The 22,261-nt window shown below is 41.0% G+C and overlaps 1 protein-coding gene across 1 annotated transcript in view; it reads right to left on the reverse strand.

The window, feature by feature from the left end:
• Positions 1-15,431: 15,431 nt before the first annotated feature.
• The window catches only part of GRIA1 (glutamate ionotropic receptor AMPA type subunit 1), a 343,664-nt gene continuing 336,834 nt past the window's right edge, over positions 15,432-22,261 (reverse strand). Inside the window, exon 16 of the mRNA XM_027841645.1 lies at positions 15,432-18,218. Coding sequence (XP_027697446.1) covers positions 18,030-18,218 — 189 coding nt within the window. The 3' untranslated portion in view covers positions 15,432-18,029. The remainder of the gene's footprint in view (positions 18,219-22,261) is intronic.

The following is a 22,261-nucleotide window of genomic DNA, read 5'->3' on the forward strand; positions in this document are numbered from 1 at the left end:
CAAGATAATACCAATTCTAGAATGCATTCAGATTTTATAGATGCTTTGTTTGAGAAAAAGTTATGGCCTATTTTTAACCAATAAGACACTTTCAGGCAAAAACTCTAAATTCATATGACTATTGGAGAAACAATAAGCAAATGGAGCCTATGGGGCAGAGGCTGTGCTTTATATCACCTGTGGCCCAGGAGGAATTCTTGTACATGCTAGATACTTAATAAATATTTCTTGGTAATGGTGCAGATAAAAAATGCCTTCAGGTATAACCTATATCACTTTTACTTGTCTGTCTGTCTCTTCTTTCTAGTTCACCTTGCTCACATTGCCAGAGCCATTTTTTTTAAAGTGTGTAGTTCTGAACACATCATTCCCCTACATAGAAACCTTCAATGGCTTTCCGCATTGTGTACAAAATAGAGTCCAAACTCCTTAGCCTGGCATCTAAGATGCATCCTGCATCCCCATGTCCCCCTGCTCCCAACCTGGGTGCCAACCTACTTTTACAGATTCATTTCACACTACTACCATTCATATGTGTCATACACTACAGACATAGGGCTATTTACTAAACTTCGCTTTGTTTCCAAAGTGGTATTATAGAAGAAGCATGGGATTTGTAGACAGAAGATTTAGATTTGAATCTTGAGTCTGCTACTGTGTGATCTTGTCTAAATCATTTGCCCCCTCTGGACCTCAGTGTCTTCATCTGTGAAATGAGAAAGTTGGATTAGATGATCTCTAAAGTCCTTTCCCACTATAATTATATGACATGCTGTCTAGAATGCTACTCCTCCTCTATCTTCATCTCTGAATATTCTACTTATTCTTGAAGAATGCTTAAATACCTTTTCCTTCGGGAAGCTCCCTCTCCTCCTCTCCCCTCCCTTCCCCTCCCTTCCCTTCCTGGGACCCTAAGCAATTCACTTCACCTCCATTTGCCTCAGCTTCTTCATCTGTAAAATGGAGAAACTAATAGCACTTACCTCATAGGACTATTGTGGGGATCAAAGGAGCTATTGGCCAAGCATTTAGCACAGTGTCTGGCATGTTGTAGACACTATGTAAATGCTTACTCCCTTTCTTCTCTCCCTTCTCCTCCCCATTCCCAGGATTATTAGAAAAAGAGCTAGTTATAGAACTGGAAGATTTGGGTTTGAATCCTGCCTCTGCCACTATCCATCCATGAGTTCATTAAGAATTAGATGCCCACTATGTTCCAGGTATTGGGGATGCAAAGCAACAAAACAACAACAAAAAACCCCTCAAAAAAACAAAAACAAAAACAAAAAAACAAAAACTGCTGCCCTTAAGGAGCTTAAATTCTAGTGAGGGAGATAACTTATCCACTCGCTGTGTGAGCTTGGACAAATCCCCAAACCTTTCTGGGCTCCAGTTTCCTTGTCTATATGAATGGCTGGGCTAGTGGGTCTCTAAGGTCCCTTCCCACTCTGATAGCCTATATCTATCTTGGGAGGTAACCCAGGGGTAGTGAGAAGCTTGCTAGATTTGGAATCAAGACCTGTCTTTGAATTTTACTTCAAACATGTGCTTGTGCAAGAAACTTTGCAGAGCCCTAATTTCCTCATTTGGAGATTGGGGATTATAACGAGGGTAAAGTGCTTTGCAAATCTTAAAGCCCCGGGTAAATAAACATGATCCAGTATCTTGGGATGTCCCTTCCAGATCTGAGGTTCAGTGTTTCAAGGTCCCTTCCAGATCTAAAATTTTGATTCCCTAAATAATTAGAGTCCACAGTCTAATGGGGGTATGTGACAAATGCATAGAAAGCTACCACATTGGGCTGAGCATGGAAACCCTAAAATACAACTTGTACCCTTCAAATAAGATGCATTTTAAAGGTTAAAAAAGTATAAGGTATATGCTCTGAAAAATAACACCGATCTGAGGTTTCACTCATGTTTTATATAAGTAGTCTGCTATAGGACCTGCCAAAATAGAACATGGTAGAAATACAAAATAGTGGACTACGTGTGGCTTTAGCAAGGAAAAGATCACTTTCAGGTGGTGATGGTGGGTACATGGAGATGAGGGAGACTTCCTGGAGGCAGTAACATTTGAGTTGTGCCTCGGGCAGTGCGTGATCCTCATCACTGGCCAATACAGACCCTGCTCCATGCACTGATTGACAGTGCCCTGTTCTCTCTTAGTGCAGGGGGGCTGGAGGGACACCCTTGGCCATGAAAGGACCACTGTTGCAGTGACTCAGCTTGACAGATGTGACAAGCATCCTTTGCCTGCAAGTCCCATTTGTCAACCTTGAAATCCAAACTGATTCATATTTTACAGGCGCTTCATCAGGAAGGAGGCCCAAACTGGCCTGATGGGGGCCAGTCTGCATTTGATTCTAATTGCATTTGAATGCACGAGTTAGGAAGACATCATTAAAAGTATATTAAGTTTAATTATGCCAGCAGTGACAGACAGTGGGCTTAATGCAGAATTCATAATTAGATAAGACCTAAATCATTAGGTTCTTACTTGTAAAGAAAATGTATCTCATATACAAGCATCAGTACAAAGTGTTTGGTGACAAGTGGAAAGAAGTGGCCAGTCTATGAATTTCTTGGTTCTTCTTTGCTTGGGAGGAAGCTGTTATTAACTCTTGCTATGTGACCTTTGACCAGTCAATTGATGTCTCTGTGCTTCAGTTTCAGCAACTATAAAATTAAGGAACTGAACTAGACTAGGAGTTCTTAACTATGAATGTCTTAAAAATATTTTGATAAATTTATTTCAAATATAATTGGTTTCCTTTGTAATGCTATGTATTTTAAGTATTTAAAAGCATGATTCCAAGAAGGGGCCCATAGGCTTCATCAGCATGTCAAAAGGGTCCATAACCCACAAAAAAGTTCAGAATCCCTAGACAGGATGATTTTTGAGTTGCATTGCGATTCAAAAATACTATGATCCTACATACTTTGGAGGAAGTTGTAGAGATCTGGGCTGGTGCCTTAGCTCTGTGTCTAATTTGTTTTGTGACCTGTAGTAATTCTCTCTCCTCCCATACCTGAGCTCCTGTGATTGGCTTTGCTGGCTTTGAGGAAAGTATTAGGCTCTCTGAACTCGACCAGCTTTAAAGAAGAGGGGATAGTTTCTAAAATATTGTTGATGTAACTTTTACTGACTTAGTGATTGTCAAGGTCCCCTGGCCTTTGTCTTAGGCCTACTCTAAGCAAGAAAGGCCTCAGAAAGTGGTGTCAAGGATGTTGTCACCTGCCTTGTAATGTCATCACCCATATCCTTCTCTGTGCGGCTTATTTGTTTCACCAAGACCTTGGGGAGGAGAAAAAGCATTTATAGAGCACCTATAATTGTTCCCCAAACTGTTAAGCACTTTAACAAATATTATCTCATACTATCAGATCCTCACAACAACCCCACAAGGTAGGTGCTGTTATTGTCCCCATTTTACAGTTGAAGAAACTGAGGTAAACAGAGGTTAAATGATTAACCTAGGCTCACACAGCTAGTTAATGTCTGAAGTCAGATTTGAATCAGAGTCTTCCTGATACAGGCTCTATCTACAGCAACTTAGCTGCCTTGTCATATCTTGTGCTCTGGAGCACAAGACTTTCTTGGGGACATGCAGAATGCTGGGGAACAAAAAGAAGACACAAAAGGAAAAAAACCCAGGTGCATCAGATAGTTCTGGAATCATCTAAATTTCCAAGAAGAGGTCTTACCTGACTCTCTTGATTACCATCTTTTCAATCAATCAGCAATCATTTATTAAGGGCCTACTATGTATCAGACTACAGCATAAAGCACAATTTAGCAAAACTGGCCTAGAAGTTGTCTGTCTTTCTCTTGTTATCTGCTGTCTTCCTGCCCTCACAGTTCGTTGTGCCTATCTCACTGTAGTAACTGTAATGTAGAGTCCTTCTGATATTCTCTGTACCTCAGACCTCAGGCAATTTCAAGCCTCAGCATCCTGGCCTGTCTCCCAAGATCCTTTAAAGTAAACAACCCATAGAATTCAGGAAACACCTCCGGAGGGACCCAGGGAGAGATACCCAGGAACACCTTGAATCTCACAACTGCTTTTCCTTAGTCTAGCAGATAATGGACCTTGGGACAAATTTTGGCTCTGCTACTTTCTACCTGTGGTGCCATGAGCAAATTATTTAACCTCTCTGGGCCTCAGTTTGTTTATCTGTAAAATGAGGGGATTGATTTGGGTATTTCCAAGATTCCTTCCAACTCTGGATCCTATAAGGCTCTATACAAATAAGATGGGAAAGGCGAATCTTAAGATACTGATTGGGAATGGTCTGTTTCTTTCTGTATTTATGTGCTTCTTGTGGCCATCCACAGCACAGGGGGAGAGTCTGGTGTCAGCCCTGGGGTCACTCACTGAAAGCTACTGCTTTTTTGCCCCTACAGCCCTGTTGCCCTGGTAGCCTTACCATGGTAACAAAAGGTGCCTTTGCAATGGTATTAGAACAAAGCTTCTTGACAAGGACAGGGATAGCCTGGAATGGGGACTGCAAAGAGTCAGAGCTTGGTGAAAATAGCCAGTACTATTTGCCAATGCAAGTCACATTTCACAGAGACCATAAAGGAGGCAGTCACTAGAAAGACATAGTCTGGGAGCACTGAGAATCCCAGTAGTGCAGAGCTTGGCAGGGTTGATGCAGGGAAATGGGCTGGCTGCTTGAGCTTGATCACTGCCACCTCCCTGAGTCTCATCCCAGCCCTCCACAGATGCTGGCCCAGATCCTAGAGACTCAGAGGCCCTCTTCCTGTTTGCCAAATAGACCTCCTCTTGGAAGGTATCTGAATAGCCCTAAGGTAATCCAAACTAAAACCACAAAGCATTTCAGAAATGTCAGAAATGAGTGGGAATTGCAAATCTCTTTCTTGTACAGAAATTTTCTTAAAGGTCTTGCTTGGAATGGGAATCAGAGGGTGCTGAAGCTGGAAGGAACTTCAGAGGTCATTGAGTTCAATATTTTCATTTTACAGATGAGGAAACTGAGGCCCAGAGAGATTAAGTGACTTGCCTAAAGTTGTAAAGTGAGTTAATCATAGATGTGGGGCAAGAATTCAGTGACAGAATTCTAACTCCAGTGCTCTTTCTACCAGGTTGAATTCAATCTATATTGAATTAGACCTTAAATATCCAATAAATTTCAAATACCTTTTCATCATTTTTTCATTAATTCTTATGGCTCATTCAATGAGCTGGGGAAAATGTAGGTATTATTAAGCTTAACAGGGCTAGTCTAATAATCAAAGAGGAGGCATGATGAAGTATAAATTCACCAGGTAAGAAACCAAAATTCTAGTTTTTTAGTTCATCTCTATTACTTATTAGTTGAGTGTGACTTCTCTTCTCTAGACCTCTGTTTTTCTCATGTATAAATCAAAGGGTTTGGAAGGTGATTTCTAAGATCCACTTCAACTCTCAAGTTAATTCCATATTTCTTTGACACAGTTGAGCAAAATATGTGGGACATTCTCTGCATCATAAGAATAAATATATAAAGCGACAAATTGGGAGGTAGCCATGTTTTGTGGTTACACTTCAGTTAACGGAATGTTCAAGGACTGAGGGAATTAGGAATATTCTTGTTAACTGAAAATTAGCCAGAGTCCTCTTTTTGTGTCAGTTCTTATTATTGAACTTATTTCTAAAATGTCAGTCTTTTTAATAAGGAGAGGTGATGGAATATGGGTCAATCTTTCCTGGCTGCCTAGAGATTTTATAGGACCTCAAGCTGATCCTTCTCACTATCAGTATTTCAAGGATGGAGATGAAAATGGAGAAGGCATAGGAGATTGTGCTGACTGGTTCTTGTGCCATACTCTGAGGTAGTATTTAGAGGAAGGAGAGTTGGGCTGGGAATGAGGAGACTTGATTTCTTTTATTGGTTTGGCCATTAACTAGCTGTGTGAGGTTTCATAAGTCCCTTCTCTTTTGGGAAATCATTCATCTCATCTGTAAAATAAGAAATAGATTAAATCCCATTTTAGCTCTACTTGTCTAGGTTCTATATTCTCAGGCCTCTTTTTTTCTCATATTCTACATTCTAAGATCCCTTATGGTTCTAAAGCTCTATTAGAAGTTCATTTTTGGATGAAATCACTAACATCAACTTGTTTCCTTACCATTTGCTTCTTTTTCCTCAAAGTTAAGTGTAGAAAAAAAAACCAAACAACTCCTACTTAAGACACCATTGAAATTTTACCAAACACAGATCAATTAATTCATTTCTATAGTCAGTCATTAAACACTTATTTTGTCCCAGGCACTGTACTAAATGCTGGAGAATCAAATATAAGCAAGGAAAAAGACAGTCTCTGCTTTCAAGGAACATATGGTCTAATGGAAGAAGATAACATATAAAAAGTTTGGGAAGGGAGAAGAGGACATAATGGCCAAGTTGGGAAAATGAGGGATGGACCTTTTCTTAAAATGAAGGTTCTGGAAAGAACTGCTCAATGGTAAAAAGGATTCACAGGAACAGAGGGAGGAGGCAGTTGAGTTATGGTGATGAAGTCCAGAGAATGAGGGATGGCTGGTGTAGGCCCTTCCCTCAAATGTAGTCTCTGTATTTTACACTATGTACTCTATTATTAAGCCAAACCAGGCTGCTCTGTTCCAGGGCTTTCCTGTCTCCATGCCTTTGCTCACCCTTTCTTTGGAGGGCTTACAGAAATACCAAATAAGAGTACAAGATAATAACAGTGAAATTACAATGATACTCTTCTAGTTCTCAGCTTTAAGGCCTAGGTGGTCCAGCATAGTATTGGCTTTGTACAGTGTAGTATAGCGCCAGAAGACCTGGCTTCTCATCCCAATGCTGTTATTTATGAGTTTTATGGTCTTGGGAAAGTCATTTTGCCTTCATTGAGCTTTAGTTTTCTTTGCAAAATGAAATTATTGGACTAGATGACCTCAACTCTAAATCCTTTGAAATTTGATAACCTGTCAGTTTATTACACTTGTCTGGGAACACATTAAAAGAAAGCTCATTAATTAATTAATTGATCCATCTATCTATCTATCTATCTGGTGTTGATGGTGGAGGAGGTCTGGAATTGTGTTTTCACTGTGGAGAGAACTCTGGTGTGTGGAAACTGACTCATCTATAATTTCTAATCTTTTTTTTAATTTTAAAAATTTTTTTAGGCAATTGGGGTTAAAGTGACTTGTTCAGGGTCACACAGCTAACATGTGTTAAGTGTTTGGTCTGATGCTGGATTTGAATTCAGGTCTTCCTGACTTCAGGGCTGGTGCTCTATCCACTGTGCCACCTAGCTGCCCTCTTTTTAAATTAAAATTTTTTTTTATAATTTCTAATCTTAAAGAGTTTTAAGGGACACTGGGAAGTTAAGGGACTGTCCAGAGCCACATCATCAGTATGTGTCAGGCTTAGGTCTTCCTGAATCCAGTGCAAGAAGGTCTCAAAGTTTTTGGTCTCAGGACCCCTTTACATTCTTAAAAGTTATTGAGGACCTCTTGTCCCCAAAAGTTTTTGTTTATGTGGGTTATATTTATTGATATCTATGATATTTACTGTAACAGAAATTAAAACATAGTACTGTTACAAAAATAGTTTTGAATTCATAGACCCTCTCTTAAGGCTGTAGGTGACCCCTAATGGTATCTGGATCACACTTTGAGAACTGTTGCCTCTCAAAAGAGCACATGTTAAAAGGGAGCAAAGCCATGAGCTGGTGTTTTCCTTAGTGTAAAGAACATTTTAAAAGGCATAGCTTTGGACAGAATTCTGGGTAATTGTCTGAAGATTTTTATTTTGTATTGAAAACACATTCTTGGGCACATATTGGCTGTGTGACCCTGGGGAGGTCATTTAATCTCTTGTGGCTCCAGGCAACTCTATAGGATGATAAATTGCAGAGAAAGTACCATCTGTATAGGCAGAGGAAGCTCCTCACCAGATGTTCCTCCATTGGTGAAATCATAGCAGCAAGTCTTTTCCCTTGTTCCTTCCCCTTTCAAAAGCAAATGCTCAGATTTCTTTAAGCACAAGTGGGCTCTTTCCAGTGGAGATGGTTTTCCTCTCTGATCAAATAAATATCAAATGAATGATAGTGATAGTAAAAGGATTGTAGGATCATTAACTTTGAGTTGCAAAAGTCTCTAGAGGTCAATGGAATGCTTCAGTTATCTGGAAAAAAACCTTGGAGATCATTTACTCCCATCAACTCATCTCAAAATGGGGAAACAGAGGCCCAGAGAGCTTACATGACTTGTCAGAAGTTAGGGAAGTCATTGTGGTCTAAATTGGTCAGGAAAGGTGGCAGGGTCATTAAGATGGGCAGGATTTGGTTAGGAGAGGTGAAGGCATTCCACGTGGCACCAATGGAAAGACTTTTGGTGGCATGAGTACTCAGATCCCCATCTCAAATTCATATAGTGCCCCATGGTTTTTAAAGTTCATTTTCCTTTGGTCTCATGATAGACATTTTGATGATGAAACTGAGGTTCAGAGAAGGGAGAGGACTGGTCCCATAGCCTCCAAGAGAAAAAGTGGCAGGGCCAGGTCTTCTAACCTCAAATTGGGCCCCTCCTTTAAAGACTTTGCATTGCTTCTGTCTTGAGAATCTGGATCTTCCTGAAGGAGTCATCCCTCTAGCCCATAAATTGATGTCCTTTCTCTCCTATCCCAAGGCACCTTGCTTTGTGTCAAAAGTTGGGTAACACAAGGGTGTGTCCCGATACTGCCGCTTGTTGGAAGCCACTGGAAATTGACCTAGAATATGTCAGGAACTTAAAAAGATAAAACTTAGGGGCAGCATCATCCATCCACCCACAGAGAAAGCTAACTATTTGCCTGGTACAGCCCTTTCAAAATAACAGTATTTTGCTTTCCTGACCTTTTTCATCCAATGTTCTTAGCAGGGTAATCTAAATCTGAGTGTTAGATTGTGGACAGTGGAAGGGTCAACAAAGGGAAGGATGGGTGAAAATTGCAATGAAAGTCTGGGGCACTTAGACTGCTCAGAACTTTGTCACTATTGATCCTGAGATTGCCTTTTGGGGGGCAGTGGGATGGTAGAAAGAGAGCTGGTCTCTGCATCCTAAGACCTTCTCGGTCACTTGATGTCTGCCTTCCCTCCTCCGGCAGCTGATTGCGGTAAAAGGTAGAAGAGATAATTGATTGCCACTAGTTGCCACTCTGCTTCTTTTTCCCTCCTCCACCCAAATTCAAGTCTGTGAATTTGTCAAGAGTGCTTGCTGCTATTGCTGCAGCCACTGCCAGGTTTGGGGCATTGTCCCCGTGGTCTCAACAAGGACAGCTCCAGATGTCTTGGAATAGTATTTGGGTGACCTTGAGCAAATCTCAGCCTCTCTCTGCCTCAGTTTACTCATCTTTAGAAGAGTTATAATAGCATTTGCCTTATTTACCTTGAAGGGGTACTAAAAGTGTTTTATAAATTTTAAAGCCTGGGAAAATGTGAGCTGTTATTGTTACAGGTATATATTGATGGGAAGTCAAGTTAAAATAAACATTGAATTCTAGATTCAGAGTTGAGCAAAAAATTCTTAGAGATAATCTAGAGTCCTACTTGTTAAATGAGTTTTTAGTGAGCTGAGTCATAGTGATGAAGTCCAGAGAATGAGGGATGGCTGGTGTAGGCCCTTCCCCCAAATGTAGTCTCTGTATTCTACACCATGTACTCTATTCCTAAGTCAAACTAGTCTGCTTATATTTGATTCTCCAGCATTTAGTATAGTGCCTGGGACAAAATAAGTGTTTAATGAATGACTACAGAAATGAATTACTTGATCTATGTTTAGTAAAATTTCAATTGTTTCTTAAGTAGTAGTTGTTTTTTTTTTCTCACTAAATGGATAGTGGGGCTCAGGGAAGGGTGACTTGCTCAAATTCATGGGCAGAGCTGGGATTCAGACCCAAGTCTTTCTACTCCCCCATATCAGCCTCCACTTGTTGAAATGAATTGAGGAGGAAAAAGAAGTTTCCAAAGGTAATCTGTAGGATTAGGGAGAAAGAGGAAGGTGGTGCTATGATCTTAACTTAATGATACTAAGAAACAGTTAAAGTTTATTGCATTTATATGAACTTAAGGTATTTTTAAATATCAGCTCTAACATCCAGCTTCTTCTTAGTTACTAGACACAGATGGGATAACAACTTTTTAGTGGAGAACTGTAGAATGAGGGGGTCAGGTGAGCTGAACTCCAGGCCTAGGATATAGCAATTACTTGGTGTATGAACTTGGGAAAATGACTTCACCTCTCTGGGCCTTGGTTTCTGATGTAGGAAAATGATGGGAAGTGAAAAGGAAAAGATCTTTGAAGCCTACAAAATTCTGATGAATGTGCTGATGACTTCAGGGGACTGCTGGTGAAGAATGCCACCTACCTCTTGGCAGAAAGGTGATTGACTAAAGGTCTTGAATGGGGATATACATTTCCAGATGTGCCCGATATGTGGAACTGTTTTGCTTATTGTACTTATTTGTTACAATGAGGGCTTCTGTTTGGGTGTTGGTGAGTCGATTGTAGTGGGAGTGTAAAAAGAAAGGAAGAAAAGACCATCAATAAAATGCAAAAAGTCCACAAGAAGGAAAAACAAAAGTTCAGAAGGGAACACAAGCAGCAATGTTGTCATTACCATGTTAAATTTAATATACATTTAAAAAACAAGCTGCATGTAACAGAGGTTCATGGTTTTGCATACAATCCTGTTTTTATTCTTTGTATATTGAAATATTCATATTTGCAGATGAATGTTAAATTCATAATAAAAAAAGATTAAATTAATGAAAGAGAAGATGTTAGGATAAGACTAAATGATCTATAGTGTCCATTCTGGCTCTGAAATTCTGTGATTCTACTTTATACTAAAATGTTATGAATTTGTAACTAGTCTTTCTCTGGAACTCACCTGTTATTACATCTAGGTATTCAAGAGAGATGTCAAGAGAGGCTAAGGGCCACCACGGAGGAGAATGTCTGGTAACATCACTCTCCTACCCAGTAGGGTTGTTTTATTTTTTTCCATTATCCTCCGCCAATGGAAAGCTAACAGCTCTTATAAGATTTATAGTTCCTAAAATAACTAGTTCAAGACAAGATAGGAAGCTGAAGGTGGAGAAGAGAAAGCTCAATATGGTTTGACTCTAGTGCCATCCTTGAGGCAGTATGGGAGAGTAAAAAGAACCTTACATTGGCAAAAAGGAGACCTGGGTTCTTGGTTCAGCCTGGCCACTAACTTGCCACCACCTACATTTGGGGCCTCATCATTTCTCTTCCAAATTATTGAAATGATCTAATTAGTTTTCCTGATTCAAGTCTCATCCCATTCCAGTCTATCCTCCACACTTCTACTAAAATTCAAATCTGACCATATCTCTCATCCAATCCTACTCAATAAACTCCAGTGGCTTCCTGTTGCTCTAGGATAAAATAGAAGTTCCTCTATTTGGCTTTTAAAGCCTCTCACAACATATTCCAACCTATTTTTTTCCAGCCTAATTGTATATTACTTTTCCATCCTTGACTCTTGGATCCTTTCAAACTGACCTTTTTGCTCTTCACAGGATATTTTCTTTTCTCTGTGGCTATGTACTAGCAATCCCTATGCCTAGAATGCATCCCCTCCTCATCTCTGCCTTCTACACGGAGCTTTTACTGATGCCATTTCCTAGTGCTTTTTCTCCCAAATTACTTTGTATTTAACTGTTTTGTATTTACTTACATTTATTGTCTTTGTATTTATTGTTCATATATATATATATATACATACATATATATATATACACACACACACACACACACACACACATATATACTTGTGATCTCCCCATTAAAATACAGGCCAAGCTCCTTAAGAGTAGGAATTGTTTCTTTTTTTTTTTGTTTGCATTTTTATACCTAGAGCCTAGTACAGTGACTGGCACACAGAGTAGGTGCTTAAAAAAGCTTGTTGATTGACTGAACTTGGGTTGGGCTGAGTGATCTTTAAGTTATAACTATGTATAACTATATACACACACATACACACACACACACACGTGTGCATGTGTGTGTGTGTGTTTCTCCTGTCTTGGCTATATCCAGAGAAGGGTGGAGTGGCCAGGATGCGATAGGCGTTTGAAGACATGCCATAAAAGAATCAGTTGAAAGAACTGGGAATATTTAGGTTAGAGAAATGAAGATATGCATATTTGGGTGGGAGTGGGGTGAAATGGAGGTGGTGATATGAGAAGTGGGTAGGGCATTGGGCAGGGCAGAATTAAGTGTCTTCACAATTAGGGGGTAGGACTAGATAATCTCTGAGGTCCCTTTCAATCCCACAATTCCATCCTAAATACTTTTTTTTACAATTATGATAGAATATGTGGAATAATCAAGACCCAGCAAACAATATTTCATTGAAATAATTTCATCTTAAAAAACTATACAAACAAAAACATTGTCAAGACACTTGCTAAGAGGCAGCATGCTGTGGTGAAAAGAGAGATTGATTTGGAATCAGAGAATCTGATTTTAAATCCAGCTCTGGTACCCTACTTCCTATGTGATTCTGGGCAAATTACTTAGCCTCCATGGAACTCCTATTCCTCATATGTAAAAAGGAGAGGGTTGGATTAGATGACCTCTAAGGTCCCTTCCAACTCTCAATCTATTATCCTGGAATGTAGTAAAGGACTATCCTTTACTTGACTGTCTTTCAGACTCTACATCATCTGAACAAGAATGAGATTTATTTTGGTATCTGTAGATGAAAAGCTCTTAGTTGGCTACCATTTATCATATTGGAGTAATAATGGCCTGAAGTAGTCAGGATCAATAGGTTAGCTATTCAATTCACTGACTCCCGCTTGTTTGAAGTGGGTAAGATGGAGGAGCGGGGAGGTGTGGGAGAGGACAGGTGGCATCATGGGCTCCCTGGTGCCATCTGGGTATTGTAGGGATTCAACAGAACTGTCAATGCCCAGGTCTGCCCACACTCGGCTGTTACCATGTGTCCCTCACCTCCCACTCCCAGTCTACCCTCAATTGCTCATGGGGTTGGGATGTTTTTTCTTTAGTCAATTTTTCAATCTGTTCTGACTCTCAAAATCCTTCCTGATCTCCCTCCTAAGATCAAGGCCTACATTTCTAATTTGACACTGAACATATCCAGCTGTATATTCTTTTGGAACTTTAAGCACAATATATCCCTAATGGAAGTCATCACCCTCCTCCCACAACCCCTATACCTCATTCTGTTACCAGCACCATCATCCTTTTAAGATGACCCAAGTATCATCCTATATTCCTTCCTCTCTGCCTCCCTCTTCCTATGATTAGTTGTTAAATTCCTATTGGTTGTTTCTTTGGGCTATCCATTGTCTCCAATTCCAATGACTACCTTCCAAGTTTAGGCCTAGTCTTACTTAAACAATTTCAGCGGTCTCCTAACTGGTCTCCTTCCTTCCTGCTTCTGGTGCTTCCCATTACACCCTACACACCACTATAGATTAATCACTTTATAATATAACTTTGATTTTATCACTCACCTATTTTAAAACTTTGATTCATTATCCATTGTCAATTGAATAGAATGCAGATTCCATATTGTACCATTTGAAAGCAACTCACCTTTCTATAGCATTTTTAGGTTGATCACATACTTTCCTCACAACCTTCTGAGGTAAGGAGTTAAAATCTTATTATCCTTACTTTATACATGTGGGAACTGAGGCTCACAGGTGGATGACCAGACCTGGGTCACACAGGTAGCTCCTCCCTAATGCCATCCTCGACTATCCCAGCCCACAGTGACTTATCACCTCCTCCTCTGAACTCTTTTAGCACCTACTGTGTAAACCATTTCCTGGCTGCCTCTCTGAGTCCCAATATCTTACTCACGGTTCTGTCTCCCTGTAAGGAAGGATTGACGGCAAACATCAAAACTGTCAGCTTCACTGTCTAGGAAAGAAAATGATTTGACTAGAGGGAGTGAAGATTTGAGCTGGGAAGCTTTATAACCAAGATTGGAAAATTGAAACAGGCCACAAATACAATGAATGAGGAAATGTCATTGCTGCTAGACTGTTTCCCTTGGGGATCAAGTGGCATATGCTTCTTGTATCCTGCATAGTACCTCAAAGGAAGCCTAGGTACATAGTAGGTCCTTAATGAATATTTATCAAATGGACAATGAAATAAATCAAACCAATACTTCACCTAAGGGAAGAAAGAGGGGAATCAGTAAGTCAATCAACAAACATTTATTGATTATTCATTTTTTTTGTCTTTGTATCCCCAACACTTAGCACAGTGCCTGGCACATATGGTAGGGGCTTAATCATAGATTTTACACCTGGAAGGGACCTTACAGGTCGAGTCCAATCCCTTCGTTTTAGAAAGAAGGAAACTGAAGCCCAGGAAGGTGCTCGAGGTCACACAGCTAGGAAGTGTTTGAAGTGGGATTTATACCCAGACCTTCTTGACTCCAAGTCCAATGCTCTATCCACTACACCATGCTGCCTCTTCAAACGTGAAGTGATCGATTGACTAGGAGCCAGGAGATCTCAGTTTGAGCTCCTGCTTTGTTCCTATCTTGCTGTGCAGCTGTGGGCAAACTACATCCCCCTCCGTGGGTCTTGAACGTCCTCATCTTTCACATTAAGGGTCTGGAGTGGCTGTTCTCACAGGTTTCATCCAGTTCTAATATTCTATGATTCCCAAATTAAAACAAAAACAGAAACATCTAGTGCCTTTTTCATGGTATGGAACAAAGGGCCCAGGAGAGGGATCTAGGAGACATGGGGCCTTAATCCCAATTCTTCTGATTCGTACTTTTTGTGCAAGTTTCTTGTTTTCGCTTTCCTCTTTTGTAAAGTCAGAAGGATGGAGCAGATGTCTAACCCTAATTCCCAGGTGGTCCTTAAGATTCCTTTAGACTCTACCTTTCTACCCCTGACAATCGATGTTCTTTGACGTCAGTGTGTTAGACCACACCCCACAAAGGAAGTACTTTCATGGTTTTCCCCAATCCCCAACCCCCCATTTCCCTTGGTAAATACTGGACCGACCTGAAATTCAACCTGAAACCATTTATTTGACTGCTAATTGTAAGGCAGGAGTAGCAGTCACCAAGGGAGATTCCATTCAGCTACAACCGAATCATACTGCCTTAGGGGTAACATTGTCTCCATTTGCAACAATTTTGGCACTGAATGGACAAAACTGAATAGACAAGTGTGAAAGATAGATCATGGATCCACAGTGATTTAATTTTCGGTGATATTTCCATTTTATGTAAATGATGGAAAGGGAAAGAAAAAAAGTGATCTAAAAAGTTGACCATTGAAAAGAAAAACAAGAAAAGAGAAGGTATTTCAGTGTTTGATCACACAAGAATCCTTTTGCACATCTGCCAAGAGAGTTAAAACAAATAGAGATGTTAAATAAAAGCTCCAGGTACCAAAGAGCAAAATTTAATGAGAGTCACAACTATTAAATAGAGATTCCTGCTGAGAAAAATGTCAATGCCTTTAAGAGTTTTCCCATTTCTCTATTTTTAAGAAAAGTGTAATAAAAATACATATTACAAGTTAACATTTTTCTTGCTTTTTTTGTCCCATCCTTTTTTTTTTCTTTATTGAGTCACAAGATCCTGTTATCCCAGGCCTTCGGTCCTAGCCCAGGAGGTCTCTCCCTGTCTGATCATCTCTCTGGCTGGTTCCGTGGGTGGAGAGAAGGTGGTTGGATGCTCTGGCCAAAGGCAAAATGTCTTTGAAGAGCAGTGATAGGGAGGTGGGGAAAGGGGGTGGTTATTTCCAACTCCACAGAAATGGCATATCCCCATTTCCTGTCCTGATTGGTCCCTGTGGTGTTGGTGGGGGCAGTGTGCTGGGAAAAATCTGGAGGGAAAGTCTCCCGGCAGTGAATATTGGAAGTCCATCTTGGGTCCTTGTATGTGCCATGCCCACACCAGACACACTGTACAGAGAAACAACGCTTGGATTTGACCTCAAGAGGGCACTCTTCACAGCTGACAATGGTCCCTTGAGGGGTATGGAAGAAACCTGGAAATGTAGGGGGCATCCACTGAGAGACTCCAAAGACAAGAGGACATGCATGCTGTGCCATCAGTAGGCACCAGGTGTCCTTTAGCTTGCCAACTGCCAATGATAACCTTTAGTGGAGAAGACATCATATGTGGATACCAGGTCAGCAGATGATACAGAACAGGTCAGAGCGGGGTTGTCATTAAAAGTTGTGACACATTACGGCACCGAGTCATGCATTAACAAGAATGGCTGTAGGGTTGCTGGAAGCCAGTTACACCAATACAATGGTTGGGTGGCCCTAGGAGAAGCTTCATATAAGAGACCATCTGACCTCCATCCCACTGAACTCACATGTCTGCTTGGGACTGACTCTCTTCTCAGACCCTATCCTTTCTCTCCAACCCACTCATGGTCTCAAAGGCTCAATTATTTCCTTAAGAAAATGAAACTGGGCCTTGCACACCTGCTTACACCAAGGGGTAGGATTTCTCACTTAACCCAAACACAAAGTTCCCCTCTGGCTAGCAAGACCAGGATGTTGGGGGCCTGGGGTCTTAAAATCCCCAGATCTAATCAATTTTTTAATCCCTCTCCCCCCAATTTCCTTAATGATTCCGTTTCAGGCATCACACCTTTTGAAATTGAGAAAAAAAGAAAGACTTAGCTTGCCAGGCTGGCTACTTGTTCAAACAATTTTTTTTTTGTTTTGTTTTTAGATCTAAGTAAAAATAAGTTACTTGGGTCCTAAAACCCAAGGTTCACACTTAGTCCTTTGTGCTAGGCTTGAGACACTTGGATGGGATGCCCCCTCTGTGCCTTATTCTAGAATAGTAAGGATTCATGGTCTCCAGTGCTCCAGGCTCCATTAGCCACAACACTCCTGATTTTCTTTTGCCTATGAGCTTCTGCAATTCCCTGCCCATCACTTCCCTGTCCTGTTAGAGGTGCAGGGCAGAAGAAACTGTTCTCCTAGTTTTGGAGACCCCAGCCAACTGTCAGGTAAGGTAGAGAAGACTTTTTGCTAAACTTCCTACCTGATTCATTCACTACTCTCAAGTCTCAGCTTATACTGGCAAACTCATCTCCTTCAATGGCCAGAAGTTCTTTGAATTCAGACATGTACAGTTTTCAGGGCTGAGCCAGGCCCTGTACAGAACCTAACTTCCCACATGAGTTTGACTAACTGGCTCTAAAATATTCAAAATCATTGTTCCCTATGCTCCCCAAAGGTAAGTGTTCTGGAATAATCCTTCATCTCACAGTGCTACTTGCCCACCTTTTTTTTCTTTCTTTTTCTCCTTTTTCTTGTACCATTTCCAGACTGTCAGTGCCTTAGTGACCTCTGCCCTTCTTCTTAGGGAGAATGCTGACCACTCTCCCCAACAACGTACAATTCTATACCCAGCCCTGGGCCACAGCTAAAGCAACGGATGGCCTAGGGGCCATGAAATGAATGAAGGGCAACTCTGAATCCTCCCCCGTGGTGTTAGCTTGGACGTTTCCTTTGACTTGCTGGAAACTCTGGCTTAGTCATACAGATTCCAATCAAGCCTGAAACAAGGAGGGTTGGGGGGGGTGAGGAGAAGGGCAAACTGAACCTGCAAACCATGGAGATTAGTAAGGAAAAAATAATATTGCACATACTCAGACATATTAATGACCAAGTTAAAACAAAGTGGTGCAATCTTCTCATTAGTGATTCCATTTTCAGAGTTTGTGAGTCTGTTAAATCCAGTTACTTTTTTGCTTATTGCAGTACAATGCAGTTATTCATCTTCTAGACTGGGTTCCTTCAGAGAGCAATGAAAACAGAAGCAAAAAAGGAGGGGGAAAAAGAAAGGAAACTGGATTCTTAGTTCCTCAGGAAAGACCGTCGAATTGTCCTGCTATGGTCATGGTGACTGGTGATGGTTGCTTTTCAATATTTTTTGGCACTGAAGGGTTTGGGATGGGGCTTAGGGAGACCAGCCCTGCTCCCCTGGGGACTTGATCATCTCCTGTTACAATCCTGTGGCTCCCAAGGGCATCCCCGAGCTGTGGCTCATGCATGGAATTGCTTGCATGGATTTGGGGAAGTCGTGGCTGACAACACGGCCGTTCTCTCCACTGCCTCCTGCCCCACTGTTCCGAGGCAGGGTCGCTGTCCGTATGGCTTCATTGATGGATTGCTGTGGGATCAAACAGAAACCCTTTTCAGGAGGACCGGGGGTTCTTCCCCATGTCCTTGGCAATGACCAATATGTTTCAATAGTCAATATTAGGTTTCAAAAGGTCCCACTTTTCTTCCCTGTTTCCATTATTTCCCCCTTCTGACTGGTTCTCCTTAATCCAGGGACTCACCTATGACTTCACAGAACTCCTAGGTAGAGAAACTCCCTCTACCAATGCAAGTCAGAACTTCCTCTAGAACTCATCACTTTGGAGAGCAGCCTGGGACACTGAGAGTTTAAGTGATTTGCACAGTCACATACCCATTATGTATCAGGTCTTCCTGGTTTGGTAGTCAGCTCTCTATCCACTATGCAAAACTGCCTGTCTAATAGGTAAGTCTTTATTTCCACTAGCTAGCTGTGTAACCTTGGTTGAGCTGTTCTCTTTTGTCCCTCAGCTTCTTCATCTGTAAAATAGGTAGGATAACCCTTGCCCTGCTTGCCTTATGGAGCCACTGGGAGGATCAAATGATGTGACAGGTTCTCTATAAATGCTGGCTACTCTTCTGAGAGCTTAACAAACATTAAGTGAATTGAGGATGGTTGTATTCTCTAAGATTCCTTTTAAAAGAAAGGCCACGATTCTGCCAGGATGCTTATTTTTAATTCCTTCTGTCCCACCCCGGTTACGGTGCTACAGATACTAAGAAGTATCTGTAGGCTGGGGGCATCCTTGTACTACCAATCATGCTGACAAGAAGGTTTTCTTTTTTGGCATACCCATGATTCAGCCATGCTTGTCCCATATAATGCCACACCCACATGAGTAAGCTCTGCCTCCCCCCACAATTCTCCCTGGCCTGGTTTATTTAAATCCCACCCTCTGTTGGGAGGGAATGTGAGAAGTTAAATCAAAGGCTTTATAAATATAACTGAGATGTTACAACCCTCGAAATATGAAAATGGAAACTCAAGGAATTAACAGCTACTGAAAAAAGATTTTGAAAAACAAATAGGAACTTTTTTTGAGGGCAGGGAACACCCCACGGCTCCAGATGGGTTTTGCTTCGACATGCTATTCTCTGAGTTTTATTTCAGCCAAATCCCTTCTCTAATGAAAAATAATCTACCAGACCCACACTAATGATGCCAGCCTTCTATCCTCAAAGCCATATTCCCAGGGACATTCCATGCAAGGTAGCAGCACCTGATATCTATGTCCAAAGGCTAAGGGACAACTGTATTGGGTATTAGTAGAAGGGTCACCAAAACTTAGCAGGAAACAGTCAAAGCTTAAACTTTTTAAAGGGGATCTCCATAGAGGAAAAATCCATAACCTTCTAGTCCCACATTTCCAACTGCCCTTTGGATATTCCCAGCCAGAACTTCCAGGGTATTTCAGGCTTGGCATTACAGAGGCACTGTGATACAGAGAAAAGTAATGTGGGGTTTGGAATCAGAGGACCTAGGTTCAAATCCCATTTCTCCTTATTTACTATCCATGTACCTTTGAATAAGTCATTTAAACTTGCTTGGCCTCAGTTTCCTCATGTGTAAAATGAAGGGATTGGACTAGATGTCTTGTAAGGTTCCTACTAGCTCTAAATCTATGATCTGATGTTCCACTAATTATTTTCCCTCTATATCGGCCCTTACATCATCTGCCTTGCCCTCTCTGCCCCTGCCATTTTCATTATCACTGCCACCATTATAGCTTTGGCTCTCACCTCTCCTTATGTAGCCTATTATAATAGCGCCTGATACTTCTGTTTCTTGTCTTTCATATCCTAGCCTTTTCATGTTGTCTAAAACCATTGTGATTGAACCTACTATTCAGATCATGCCATCCTTCTACAAAAAAAACCCCAAAAAACCAAACCCTTCAGTGATTTTGTCTAAAGCATAAAGTTTAGAGCATGGCATTCAAGGCTCTCCAGCATCTGGCTCTGGCTTACGTTTTCAGGTTTATTTCATACTATTCAATGTTCTAGCTGAAATGGCCCATTCTTTATGTTTCTGTCTTTGTCCTACCCCCGCCCATCTCTATACCTTTACTTATGCTACATTTCATGCCTTCATCTCCACTTCAAATGTTCATGTGGGCTATTTCTACCCGACCTGGGGTAGAGCCTTCCAAGCTCAGATTGGTGTAGTCAGCCACAACTGGACACACCGTACCTTGAGTCTGACATAGTGATGCCATGTTGGTCCTCTTCAGGAATGAAGGACAACAACCAACCAACCAACCTCATGCCTGGAAGGGCCTCCTTTCTCTCCCCTTGCTAAGTCCCTTCCTCCTTTCAAGGTCCAATTCCAATACCAACATATCCTTCATAATAGTAACGACTCCCACTTCTATAGTGTTCTAATGTTTATCAAGTGACTTCTTCACAGCATTCCTGAGAGGTGGGGAGGGAAAATATTATTATCTCTATTCTATAAGCTGGAGCTTAGAGAAGCTAAACCATACAGCTATGAGATGGCAGAGCTGGGATTTGAACCCAAGTCTTCAGGTCATTTTATTATACCTCACTACCTCCAGGAAGTTTTCCCTGGCTGTTATGGGTGAAAATGATCCCTTTCTCCTTAGATTTCTGATGGCACTTTCCCTGGGCCTCTCCCTCTGGATTTAACCCATTCTCTATTATTCTCCAACTCTTTGAATATGTCTTCCTCCCCTATCTCCATTAGATGGTAAGCTTCTTAATAAAGCAGGGATTGTCTCACAGTTCTTTTGTGTTGCCAGTGACTCATATGAAACCTTGCCTGTTGTTGGCATTTAAGGAAATGCCTGTTGAATTCCAGTGATTAGCAATAATTCCTATTGTAAAATTCTTGTTTGACAGTAACCAAAATTCTGCACAATATAACAAACATTACTCTCATTTCCCTATGGATAAAGGAAAAAAAATTGATATTTTTTTCTAGAACTTTAAAGTTAACTAAATGTTTTTCTCATAAAACTATCTATGTGCCATGTGCTATTCTCTCCATTTTGCAGATTCATTGACTGAATCTGAGATTAGTTAAAAGGCTTACCTAAGGTTATACAATCAATAAAGTGGGGGAGCAGGGACTAGAACTGGGGTCCTTTTGCTCCAAATCTCATCTCCTCCACTTACAACAGATAGTCTCCATCTGCTACAGGACAAACTTTTCTTATACATTGTACTGAGAGAGAACTTTAACACAGTACAGAGCAAGGGGAATGGCCTTGGAGGGAGGGAAAAAAAGGTCCAAGATCTGTCTCTGACACATATGAGTTAATTCATATCACTTCTCATTGTTCCAGGCAGCTCATTAGGATTATAAGATGGAGATGAACTGTTGATCCAAGTCACTGAAGGGAGTTTCCACACCAGGAATCTTTTACTCTGATTAAAATCACATATATGGACCAAAACCCCCAAACAAACATGAAAAGTCTTATACTGAAGTCCATTTCAATAGCACTTTATAGATACAGAACACATTTAGTTTTGTTACTTCTGTAAGCAGGTCAGTGATCATTACCATATTGATCTGACAGATGGGGAAACTGAGGCTCAGAGAAATAACTTGCCTCGTCTGCTAAGCACTCATAAGAGTAGCCCACAGTTATAGAGCACCTGTCACATGTTACATCATTGGATCCTCCCAGTGACTCCACAAAGCACGTAAGGCAAGTAACTCACACAGAACGCCACAGCCTGGCCTTGAATCTAGTTCTCTGGAATTTCAGTTCAATGTCTTTTCCACTATATACTGCTATGCTACAAGTGGACTTACTTGCAGGAGATATAGGGGTTTAGAGAGTTGAGGGAGAAGAAGGAGCCTTAAGAGCATGATTTTAGGGCTGGAAGGGTCTCCTGGTTTCTTTATACATTCTATACATCTCATTTTACAGATGAGAAAACTGAGGCTCTGATAAAGTGATTTATCTAAGGTTACACAGATGGTAAATAAGAACCAAGATTTAAACCCAGGTTCTCTGCCAGCAGAGTGTGGAGAAGGCCTATGATAAATGACAGTCTGGTGGTATACTCTGTAGTCCTGGGGAACTGATACACAGAAACAACACATGGTAGTTTAGAATTCCACCC

The sequence above is a fragment of the Vombatus ursinus genome, unplaced genomic scaffold (genome assembly GCF_900497805.2).
Source record: "Vombatus ursinus unplaced genomic scaffold, bare-nosed wombat genome assembly UNPS02014863.1, whole genome shotgun sequence".
Classification (NCBI taxonomy): Eukaryota; Metazoa; Chordata; class Mammalia; order Diprotodontia; family Vombatidae; genus Vombatus; species Vombatus ursinus.